This window comes from Charadrius vociferus, unplaced genomic scaffold (assembly GCF_000708025.1).
Source record: "Charadrius vociferus isolate BGI_N301 unplaced genomic scaffold, ASM70802v2 scaffold7, whole genome shotgun sequence".
Classification (NCBI taxonomy): Eukaryota; Metazoa; Chordata; class Aves; order Charadriiformes; family Charadriidae; genus Charadrius; species Charadrius vociferus.
Window position 1 is genome coordinate 4,476,135 of NW_009649308.1, and position 12,931 is coordinate 4,489,065.

The window sequence follows — 12,931 nt, forward strand, 5'->3', positions numbered from 1 at the left end:
TTTGGCTGTGTTTTATTCTAGGACAAACCTGACGAAAACCGCTTTTGGCATCTTCAATCAACCTTTCCTCTGTTTAGCATTGGAGACAAAAATGGAGACTGAACTGCTTCCAGTGTATGGGGAGGACTTAGGTCCGCTCTACCTTTTGCTTTTGTACCAGCATTTCCAGGTTTTGTACAGGGCAAAAGGTAGAAGTAGTCTTCTGTGGAATTTTATAAGATCTCGATACAAATTTCCTCTAGTTTGGGACTTTCGGCTATTGGGACTTGGTTTGGACTTACTTCTATCAAATAGACTCACTGACATGTGAAAACCACTTTTTCTTATTATTTTAAATCTTTCTTTTTAATATTGGCATAGAACAAAGATTCTTACCAGTAACCTTCAATTCAACTGTCCTTCGTATAAGCTTTCCTTCAAACTTCAGTTCACAGGTATAATTTCCTCCATCTTCTTCCTGGACGTCTTGTATTAAGAGAGTATTTCCTTTCTGAATTACAATGCTTCTCCACATTTTTGGCTTACATTCCTGCAGAAAAAAATCCATTGCTAAAATTACCCAGCTTGTATGACATAAGACAGTGTTGCCTGATCAGATTTTCAGTATTATACATAAGTAAACAACCAACTCAATATATTTTGCAATTCAAATTCAAATACAATTTCAGAATGCACAAAGATCTGAAACTGGAATTAATTTGAAGACAGAAATTAAACAGAAATGTTTTTAAGGTTCAGTAATTCCCACTGTATCACATGGGCCGTGTTTAATACATGGTGCCCTGAAGCAATGGTTAAGTATCTTCTCTTTTTCATGATCAACAACTGCCAAGACCTCTACTTTAGGATGGACCATTAAAATGCATCTCTGTTTGAAGGGAGTAAGGACAACATCTGTTAAGAGTTAGCCTGAAGGCAAACTTTACACACAGTCTCAGGCTAGAACCATTTACCAACAGAAGAAAACAGGAACACAAAACAGCAGTTTTGTGAGCAAGAGAATTCAGGAAGCCTCGTTTCCTTGTGGTCTTGTTTTTCATCACTGGCTTCTCTGGCACCTCATGAGCTCTGATTCAGCCTTTACCTATCACTGGGCTCTTTGTAGCATCACCCCCATGAGTGTCCTCTGATGGACTGCATGGTATTGACGGCCTGCAACTCTCACTGACTTCCCCAGGCAAATCTTAGCTGTTATTTGGCAGATTTAAGTTCATCACTATGAATTGTGGTCCTACTGGAACAGCATTTGAGTCCTTCGGTATAGTGTGTGATACAGTGCAAGAAGAGGCTCTCCCCTTCCTAATATACTATATGCTTGCAGCCAGATCTGTCACCTTTCACACTAACGGTACTCATGATTAAATACATCTTGGAATGCTCTGAACTAAAAGCATAGGCACAATCCAATCATTGCCTCTTTAAAATGGTACCTTCAGGTTATATATTTATTGTCTCTCGATAACTTTAACATCAAGCCTGTTTTGCCTGCAAACAAAAGTACACTTTTCTCAGTTCTCTGAACCACTCAGTACTCCTGGCAGTTCGGGAGGCTCCGGCTAATTCTGTACCCAGAAAACACAAAGCAATATAGGGCCCGAGTACCTTTAATGATCCTCTATTCCCTCTCTCAGGGTGGCAACATGGAATAGGCTCTCAGACTGCAGCTAACAATCTCACATCAGTTACATCAGGCTCAGCAACTTCAGAGATTTGTGTAAATAGCCCAGACTTATGCCCTATTTTCTGCTCATCTGCAACAGCAGTCTCAGAAATACAGCAAACAAAATAGAACAAAGCTTTCTCTTAAGAAAACAACCAAACAAGAAAATACACTGACATGCAAATATACTGCATGACAGCAAGAGATCACAATGACACAAACATTAATTTTTTTCATGGGATTCCATAGGCATTCCAAATCTACAATGCCAGGTTCTAAATTAAAGGATAATAACAAAGGAATAAAAAGATGGCACAGGGAGCTTCTGGGCTTGCACTTGAAAATGGAGCACTGAAGCATTTATCCCTATCTCTAGTAGGCCAAATTCAGTTACAGTGTGGTCAGATTTTGAATTCTAAAACTGTCTAATACTACTGCAGGTAACACAGTGTTCAGGTTATCTTTCTGTTTCCAAAGTACAGTTGTAAGGAAAGTGTAATCTTGTCTTGCATGTGAACTTTAGTTAACACAGGTGACAGAGAATGATCAGAATCCAGATCCTATCCGCTATGCCAAGAAGAATCAGAGCTTATTTTTGTTACTAAATTACACTGACATCGCTTGAGACTCACACAGGATGCAGGTCTGAGTCAGAAAATGCCATTAAATCCCTTCTGATTTGCACTCAGTTTTTTAGTCCTATTTAAAAGTGCATCAGCCACCTACTTGGAGTAACTCAATCTGAACACTGGGCAAAGAATATGATTCAGTTCTATTCAATCCTAATTTAGAAGGAATACAATTCCCAGAATACAGAAAGTAAGCCTATTTCAGATATGCACCCTTTCAGTGCAGCACCGAAAGACTCTATCATACGTTACCAGTTTTATATTCTTTTTTTTTAAAGTGTGAGAGCAAAGAGATCAAAGATATATTTTCATACGTTTTATATTTTTATATATGACATGTTTATAGTAAGAAGGGCGACATCTTTACTACTACAGAGATTACTGATTTAGCACAATCACTGTTTGTGCTATCATGGTTTTACAGTAAGGAATTGTTCTCTTGGAATTGTACCACTAATTTCCTAATTGTTTCTTTCTGTATCTACTTAGAACACTTCATATTAAAAATTATTTATAACCCTTTCTTTCCCAAATTTTAGCTAATTCATTTTTATTCTACTGACTACGCAGGCTTTCTGAATGTATGTTGAAAATGCCTGTTTCATTCTGCTTGTTATTCACAGACTGGTTCGATCCACAAAACTAAAAGCAAAAAAGGGGAGAAGCTGGAAAATCATAACAATTTGTATTTTAAGCAACAAAAATGGCCAAGAAACAAACCAATACAAAAAAAAAAATCTAACTTGTCTTCATATTGTGGAAACAATGTTTACATGCTAGAAGAATCTGGAAGTTTCTTTTCCTAGTCTATTTATTCTCCTCAGACATCTTAAATTTTGGGGTTTTTTTTTCCCCCCAATAATTAATTTGTGAACTAGTCTGCTTCTTTTTTCTCTTCCTTGAAATTTAAGTGGCAGCACCTCAACAACTTTATTTTTTGTAGGGTAAGTAAAAACTACCTGTACTTCATCTGATATTTTGATTGTTTTCACAGCCCTTCCTTCAGCCCAGTAGTAGAAAACACATGGTGGAAATGGATTAAGACTCCACATTCTAGATGTAATATACTTTTTCCTCTGCCAGTTGATTTTTCATGAAACTGCTCTTACTGTTAAATCCTATTCATTCAATCATGCCTTGACACACACATATATTTCAAAAAAATCCTTATACTTCTTGTCAAAACAGTTCTAAGAGGCGTAACAGTGCTGTGTGTATATCAATGGCATTACTTGTGGAAATCTTAAAAATAAATATTTTGTGCAGTGTAATTCTAGCCAGAAGTGAAGTTCATACTACTGTTAAAACAAATCCTTATAGCAAATGTTTTATTACTTATCAGGTCTGCATGTGGAAATCTATTCAGGCATAATTATTTTAAGACTGTGTTTAAATTACAGTTAACTCCCTGTAAATTGATGCAATTATTGGCTCAGGTTCATTAATCCCTTCACATAGAGAAACCTTCTGGAAGGCAGGGCAAGTCCTGCACACAGTGGGCGTGCACTATTACTGTCTTGTCTGATGGTATTTCATCGGTCACGGGTCCAAACTCACTGACCACCAGCGGACTGGCAGGTTCTCATGAACCTGACATATTTACCTTCTGCATAACATTGACATCGACATTTCACATTACTGAGCTTCCTGACTCATGTCCAGATAACATAGGTGTTGTCTAGGAACTGAACTGATAGCACCTTATTATTAATTATGGATAAGGAGGTATATGTAGTAGGTTACTCCACTATGTCTCTTTTCATTATCAAGCCAGATTAAAGGTTGTCGACTTCGATTGTCTCACCGTTATCATCCAACCACATCAATTCTGTTCAATTTCACTGCAGTCATGACTTGCCAATCAGCTGTCAGACTCCAAACTGGTGTCACACAAACTGTGTGCGCAACTCAGAAAATACATGTGGGTATATGGAACAAAGACCCCTCTGTTCCCTTTGTTGGTCAGCACAAAGCATCGTTGATGTGGGGTTGTACATGCATCTTCCTTAGACTGATTTCTGCTCCATGACAGCTGAAGATTATTCCTGCCAGACTATTTTTCCAGTGTGCTCTTGCGAAAAAATGAGATCTTCAGTGAACTGGTGTTTAGTTACACCTAGGTAGACAGGGCAAGAAACAGCTTCTCTCTGGTACCCTCTTTTCTCCAAGATTTCAGACTTAACTGAATACATGTATTTTATCTTTTATATATGAACAGCACTGAAGATATCCATGCATATGCTGAGAGAAACAGCTTCAATGGCTGAAATAAAAACTTTGTTTATACTAACAGTGGGTTACGCTACATGTTTTGTTACTATAAGATAGAATATATGAGATTTCTGTAAAAAGTAGAAATAGATGATAACTTTTATAATTGCTCTTTTCAGATGCAACCTGCTAAGAAGGAAAAAAATCTTCAGCTCTGCACATATTACTTATTTCACACAAAATAACTATCTTTAAAGAACGTTATTAAAGTTGGCAAATCAAACACTCAAAATTTAGGATTTAACTAGTTTGTGTGTTTCTGTCTTCATTACCTGAACAAAGTTTGCCATAAACTCATTCTGCCTTTAGCACTACAATCCGAACTCTATTTTCCACAGACCCCACTGAGCTCTTCCTCTTGCCCTACTATTTCTTGTTCCCTCTAACTCTCAGCTCTTTATTCTCCTCCATTGTTTCTTGCAGCAACTCTTACCTGAGGGCTTTTCAAATATTAGACTTTAGACCAAGTCCAGACAATGGGTAAAATTTGCCAGACCTTGCTATGGTCTTGGTACCTGCTGTCTGCCTGACAACCCATATTTTAGTCATTCTCCTATTTTCTTGGGGAGCTACAGAAACACTTCACTGATACATCTGCTTCTGAAAGTGCTGTATGATCGCTGACAGGCCTTGGAGAAGGTACAGCCAGCCGAGTTACCTGACAAGTAGTAAAAGTATCTAACAGACCTCAGTAAAATTACTCAATGAACCTCAGCAAAAGTAAAACCATCTCTGTGAAATTACCCAGCACACTTTGGTAAAAATTAACAAGCCTTGGTGAAATTACCCAACAGCCTTCATAAAAATTAATTGGGTAGCACTACTGAAGCTGGCGGTGCTGATACACCTTTGGCTCCATTGTAGGTTGCCTCCCTTTATTTTTAGTACATTATCAGGTAGGGAGACATCCCACCAAGGTGGAAACTGCTAGAGGCACAGTGGTTGGGAACGCAGTATCGCTCTTTGTGAGATCATCTCACATTCTGCGCAGAACATCCTCACTGATGCTGATTTCTGCTGGACAATGACTATGCTGGGTGGTTTTGTCTGTACTTTAGCATTTCTTCTGTGATACTGGGAGACTGTCCTCCAGACCAGTCACAAACTATTGCAGGCTCAGAAAAGGCCATCTCTATGCCTCAGACTGAAAACAGTGGAAGTTCTATATAGTTTCAGCACAATAGTAACAAGACAGCAAGAGTTACCTTGTACCACACCACATCTGGCTCTTGACTGGCTGTTTTGTAATCCTCAATATCAGGACAGGAGATTGTCTTTCTCTTAGTGACTTCTGATTTTTCCAGATATCTGATCTTGCTGTTGTAGCAAAGCCCAGATTCATTCTGAGCTACCGTCAAGGACATGGACACCTTCATGCAATATGTTGAGTTTCTGCAGGGACAGAAAATATTTTTCATTTATCCTACCTCCTTTTTACCATGTTTGTTTCAGCACAGTAAGTTTCTTTGTCAAGCTCTCATCTTCACAATCACTTCAGCGACACATTCAATTAGCGACTGTCATGCTGTGCATTCCCAACACAGAGGAATTACTATAAAACGTAAAGGCTCATTTCTGATTTACTATGAAGAACCCTGTAGAAATTTTCTTGACAAGTGATCTTATCCAGTACAGCAGCTCTTTTGAGCCTGGAAGTCCACGAACACAGGAACCTGTTGGCATCTCAAATGTTGGTCATGATACACTGTTCCATTTCCCCTGTGGGTCACACGCACTCCTCCTCTATCTTTTCTCTCCCACTTTTGGAAGATTTCACTCCAGTATGCAGTGCTATGCATTTCAGAAGAAGTATTACGTGCTGGATGTTAAAGCATGTCATGCAGGATGGACTGGCTGCGAGCCACCCACCCAGTCGCTCTCTCCTCTCACTACCCCTCAACAGGATGGGAAGGAGGAAATAAGATAAAAAAGCTCATGGCTCGCGATAAAGACAATGAGATCACTTACCAATTACCGTCAGGGACAAAAAAGACTTGACTTGAACTAAATATTTTAATTAATTGCAAATTAAAATCTGTTTGGATGGTGAGAAAGGCAAAAAAGCTAAAACATATTCCCCTCACCTCATTTTTTTACTCTTCTACCTCCCCCAGCCCTGAGTGGTGCAGAGGGGGGGATGTGGACTTGTGGTCCCTCCATAACGGCTCCTCTCTGCTGCCCTTTCCTCCTCACACATTCCCCTGCCCCAGCGCAACCCTCCATGGCGGCCATTCCTGTCAGGAAAAGCAGCTCCCCGGGGTTCCCCCATGGCCGCAGGGCAGTCTGTGCTGGGGGCCCGGAGCGGCTCCTCCCTGCCCCTGCCCGGCCCTCCGTGTCCCGGGCTGTCCCTCACACTTCTCCCCTCACGGCCCGGCGGCGTTTTGCCCTTCCTCAATCCCGCTTTCCCCGGGGCGCCGCCAGCCCGGCTGAGGGGCGCGGCCCCGCCCTGCCCTGGGGCCGCCCCAACCGGCGGGAACCGGCCCTGTCCGGCGCGGGGCAGCCCCTCAGCTCCCCTCAGAGACACCCTGCAGCCGGCGCCCAGTACAGGTACACAAGAAGTCAGACTGGTGGTTATCCAGATACATTTTCACCTTAAAATCTTGAAAAATATAATCCCTTAGCACTTCAAACCATTGCCGGCTCTATCACCAACGAACCTTGACAGAGTTAAATCCAGGTGAGTGGACTGCAAGCTACACCTAGTTTTTCTTAAAATCAGGGTAGAATAAACACAACCAGCCCAGCTCCCGTGCCTCACAATCATGAAAACAGGATTAAATTAAATTCCTTCAGATTTGCATCTTTAACAGAGCTATCAGACACACAATAAAAATCCCCAAACCAGTGTTTGTCGTGGTGTTACTGTGAAGCATTTGCACTTTGCACAGGATCGCTGCAACCCAGACTGTCAGCTTCTGCCCTTCATTAGGCGTGATGGCAAACAGAGTCCTTTAAAAGCAAACTACAAAGTACAAGCGACAATATAATGAGGCTCTTCCTCCCATCATGCATCATTTTGTCATTTTAACTCCCTGCGCCACAACCAAAAAAGCCTGGAGCAAAGCCGACGTGCTGGGTGGTGGCTCCCATCAAAGGCCCTTGCGGAGGGCCCTCACAGGAGATGTTGCCGCTTTGCCACTGCCGCTGTGGCAAACAGGCTTAGCTGTGGCAAGAGGGCAGCATGGCAGACAAAAACTGCCCTGTGCACCTGGAAAGTGATCCGTCAGTCCCCACACTAATGGTACAGGCTGCTCACTGCCTCCAGTTAGACTTACGACAATACTTTAATTAAAAAAGAATATATCTATAACCAGCACGCTCCATAACAAACCTTTTCTTATGCAATGTTTCAACATGTTACCCTGTCAAGCTAGCCTGTAATTAGGAAGAAAATAAAAAGGTCTATAGGGCCACCTCATCACAGCACTAAGCCTCATGCTAAACAAGTGCAGACAAAACACTGTGCAAATGGCTTTTTGTCACAGGTGTGCTGTGAGCAGGTATTTGCAGAAAGGGATATTTGCAAGGGAAATCAACAGGCAATCTTCAGAAACCTCCCATTTTCAGCAATGTTAGTTTTACGTATTCAGCAGAAACAGTGACCTCCCCCTTCCTGCTCCCTCCTCTTCAAAATGCCACCTGTACATTTATGTAATAAAATTGGTGGATATTTTCACCATCCCTCCTCTCAGAGTGGAAAGGATCACTTTGCACACTGCCATGACGCGTATCAGTTAAGAGGCTATAAAAAAGTCTCATCCACACAAACTGCACAAAATGTATTATTTTCCCTGAAATAAAAGTTCTCTGGATTGAAAAAATGCATAATTTTGGGTGGGGTTTTCAGAAATAGTTAATATGATTGAGGGAACATAAGTCAACTTTCTCCCAAACTACTTGCTTTTGAAAAGGGTTACTTTTTTTGTAGGAAGAAAACAAAACATCTTTGGAAAGTTTCGATGCTTCCTAATATAGCACTGAAAATACACAAAATACAGATACAACCACTCAGTATAATTGATAGTAATTAATCAGTAATGATTATTTAGCTTTCCTGAATGACTACGAGTATTACTGAGTGCAAATAAGGTCACACGCGCTCAGTAATAATGATCCAGGCTAATCACGAATAAGGACTTTGAATAGTTGTCCATTACTTGGTGTTATTTAATAGTGCTGTATTTTCTGCTAACAATCTTGCATTATTTAGATTGCATTTTGAACAGCGCTGGAGGCTACTTCTATTTAAAACGCTTCCTGGAACCACAACCTAAAAATGTAGTATTCTTTTCATTAGTTACAATTAGAATTGAGAAAACTAAGTGCCTGGTGAGCACTATCACTTTTGTTCACACTCCACAACTGAGACAATGAATCTAGTCAGGCTCATGATGAAGAAAGCCCTCACTAAGCCAACAGCAATAGACTTGAAAGCTTTATGAATGCTTCTTCACCAGCCACTCACGTTAGCGCTACAGCTGGTAATTCAGAAAAGGGCAACTTCTGCAGGAATTCCAGTGAACGAAGCAGCAGCCTTCCTTTAATCTAGTCAGTTCAGGATAACAGTGACATTTCAGTCGTGTGCAAAAGGAAACAGCAGTTTGATCAGCCTCACTGTTTTCCTTGATTTTGAGGGAAAAGTCCAGGAGGCGAAGTTTGTAGAAGACACGAGCCATTCCTCCCTGTGCTAGACAAGCTGTTTCCCAGGATGGTATGGATTTCATCACTCAGTCCTCTGAGCAGGCGATGGGTCTGTGCTTTTCTTGGAGACTCCCATGGCTACCATTTTTCTGTCAGCTCAGATGCTATGAGACAGAGCTTCCTAAAAAACATACATTCCCTTTGTTTTAATCAGACGATTGCCATGGAATTGACCATGTTCATTCTATGTGGGAATTAGTAGATGAACCTGTTAATTTTCCCATGCAGAAAAAACCTTGTAGTTTGAACTGTAATTTGCAGAAAACCGTGCATTTGGTTTCACTGGCACATGGGGACGTACTGTCTTCCCTCCCTTGCGGGGCCTGGGGCACAAAGGGCTCTATCAAAGGTGACAGCTTGAGGGAGAACGCAGAAACGGGATCACAAAGCAGTCGATGGTCACTACAGCATTGTTTTTACCTCCTCAGTAAACAGATAGGAGTATTGTGGTGCTGGCCACCATGCAGGACACTGAGGTGACAGGAACTCACCTACAGAGGTCCCTCAGGAAGCCCACAGAGCTGCTGTGCTTGGAGGGATCCAGCACTCACTCCTTTCCAATCGTTTTCAGGACCTCTGTGTCCACAAAAGCTCTCCTTGAGAGCATTTAAGTTGTTTATGGTAAGGGTATTTTTTAATTTTTTAAAAATTTTTAATTTTTTTTTTTGTGTGTGTAAAGGTGTGGAGACTGACTAGCATGAATCCTACATTTATTGCTTTTCTTCTCTTAAAAGCTAAACAGATGGCCTATGAATTATAAAAAGGAGGATCCACTTTTGTTTTCAGGACATGGTCATGGAGTTTGGTGGGGGAGGTCAATGCCCCCAGCAGTTTGCAGACTGGCAGCAAAGGTTATATGGCCATATTTAATGAGGAAAGCTGGAACACAAGAACAACAACAGATAACAATAGCAAAGCTGGTAACCCAGGTTTTGCTGTCAGAATGGGTGGCTGAAGGGAATAAAAAGGAAGCATCTTCCAGGTAGATGAGGAAGATGCTGGAGGGCTTGCGGGGGTGATCTCAGTCCTGTGAGGCCAGGTAAGAAGAGCTGTATATAAGTAGAGAATACTGGAACCCAAATGAACCTGGCACACTGCAGACAGCCTACTTTCCACAAGTAAAGGAAGTAAGTCCATGAGTCTGAAAGTGGGTCTTTAATAATTTGTCTTTTCTGAAAGGTTTCCAAACCATTCTTTTTCCAGGGGAGTCAATTTCCAATGGATTTCATTTCTATAGAAGGTAGCAGTGGTCATATGGGGAACAGAAAGAGGGAAGAAAAGAATCACTCCTTAGGACAAACAAAAACATTCAAGTGTTTTTATGTTTTCACAGTGAAACTAAGATTTGTAATTCCCTGTTTCAAGGGACTAGTTATAAACTGGGCCTACTGTCTCGACTGGAAATGTCAAGAAGGGTTTAGCTTTGCCAGAGTTCACAAAGCAGTTTCCTTTGTTCTGGTGGCAAGGCACTTGTAATCCCCTGGCCACCTGCAACTGGCTCTGAACCACAAACTGAAGCCAGTTTAGAATCCAATAGAAAACCACAGGGAAAACTAAGGGAGTTTAAGAGATCTCAAAACAAAAGCAAGCAAAATTGTGAGTTTGGCTTGACTTCGAAGCGAGGACAAGAGGGAAAAAGGGAGGATACAAGGAAATGGATAAGAAGAACAATTGAAATTGAAGTGTCAGTCCCTAAATTATTTTTCATCTTGTTTTGGATTCAAGACAATTCATCAGCCCTAAGGCTGAATTCAAATTAGAGGAAACATTCCCAACTTTGGAAAAAACTTTTTTGGTATTTGTGTTTCTGCTAAGTGAGGGTGGTTTGCTAAAAGAGTCAAGTAAAACAATTTTGTATCTAGTATGGACAGAACCTTCCCCCCCCCCATTTATCGATTTTCTTATAAAGAGGAAGGAGGTAGCAAAGTGCTTGAGTATTTCATAACTACTAGATCGAAAAAATCACTACATTTGAATTGCATATTTATACAAAAGGATTTGCAACTATTTTTCTTCCAGGTTCATTTTTCATTAAGTTTTGGGGGTTTTATTACATTCTAAGGCTTTGGTCTTATAACTAAGACTATGGTGGTAGATTCAAAAGCTGGGAAGTGTATTTATCAAAGCAGTGCTCAGGGAACAGCACAACTCAGACTTGGATTTCTTCCAATGTACCTAAACACTCTGGCTGCTTTAATGACATTTTCATTGGCTCACTGAAATACTGGTTGCAGGACTGTATAGGTCAACCCTTATCTTCATCTTTGCTCATTCTGAGTTAAAGCAGTAACAGCAATAACTACACCACCAACTGCCTTTGTACATCTGAAGGTCCAGAGCAATCAATGCGCTACCAGATCCACTACCAGGTACTATAAGAATGTGCAACATTATCAGCTTTCAGACTTAATTGAGCATTTGATTGTTTTCCTCTCTCTTCCTGAGAATTTTATAAATTTATTCCTGTCTAAATTTCACACTTCACATAATGGTTACCAGGCACTTTTCATTGGTATCTGAGCATGTTTTGCTAAGATCAATGAGGTCATGGTTTGGTGATCCGCTTAAAGAAAAATGAGTTATTTATTATCACTGTTTTTTTTCAGATCACACAAATGTAACATCTTTCCTAAAACCCAATGGATTATTACTTTCTCTTCCATGGTTTCATTCATGTGCTACCTTATTTCCCAGTGACTACCCCTGCTACACGTTTGGCGTCATTGTCTGGAAAAGATCAAATTCCCACTTATAGTGTAAATCACTCTCAGAGGTTACAAATCACAAATCCTTCAAAGTTTTCAGATTTTTTCTTCTTATCAGTTTGTCAAGTGAGAAAGCAATGCCCAAAGAGGAACATTCAACAGATGGCTGGCACTGCTGTAGTTGCTCCCTGAACCACAGGCAGAGATGCAGTGATTCTGTGGCTTGTGTGTGTGGTACCTGGCATTGGCACAACTCCAAACATTCCTGTCTTGTATTTTGCTTGCTCATTGCTGTTATAACTGTAATTTTAATACTAACTCCTACACATGATAAGAAGAAATCCTAATCCCATGTTGCCTCTCCTTTAATGTCTGACTGGTTTTCAAGATCCTACCAGTAGAAGAAAACAACATCATGGAAGTATGAGCTCAGAGAATGAAGTGCTAAAACAAGACAATGCTACAAATCCAATGTTCTTGCATCATCTCTACTTCCGTGGATCCTCCAACAGAGACCTGTGTTGTAGATCCAAATAGAGGTACCACTCAAGGCCCCCTTCCCTTCAGGAAGAAGAAGCATTTGTGCTGAGCTAACCCATCGCTCTTTAAGAATTTTTATTCTTCCTGTACTTCTTTTCCCCTAAGATTCAATCGTTACACAAGACTCACTAGAAACAAGATGACAATTTGAGCTTGACTAAAACATACTAGATGTCCCAGAGGCCCATGTTTTACAATGAAGAAAGCCTATACCATCACTATTCAAAAGAAACAACTTCTGAGCAAAATCACTGAAAGGTAATTTTAAAAGGGTCACATTAATGACAGCCTGAAAAACAGATATCCAGGGATGTCTCTTCAAGTTAACCATCAGGAACATAGTTCTCACCCCAGAGGCACTTAAAAGCAAGACCTGTATCCTCACTGTAAGTCTAGTCCTGCATAGGGAATTTTCAGGCTTCCTG

The 12,931-nt window shown here is 40.7% G+C and overlaps 1 protein-coding gene across 1 annotated transcript in view; it reads right to left on the reverse strand.

Moving 5' to 3' along the window:
* IL1RAPL2 (interleukin 1 receptor accessory protein-like 2) overlaps positions 1–12,931 on the reverse strand; it is a 373,263-nt gene that overhangs the window by 164,429 nt on the left and 195,903 nt on the right. The window contains exons 3-4 of the mRNA XM_009889269.1: positions 5,766–5,952; positions 376–529 (exon numbers count right to left, since the gene is read on the reverse strand). Of these exons, the coding sequence (XP_009887571.1) occupies positions 376–529; positions 5,766–5,952 (341 nt within the window). The remainder of the gene's footprint in view (positions 1–375; positions 530–5,765; positions 5,953–12,931) is intronic.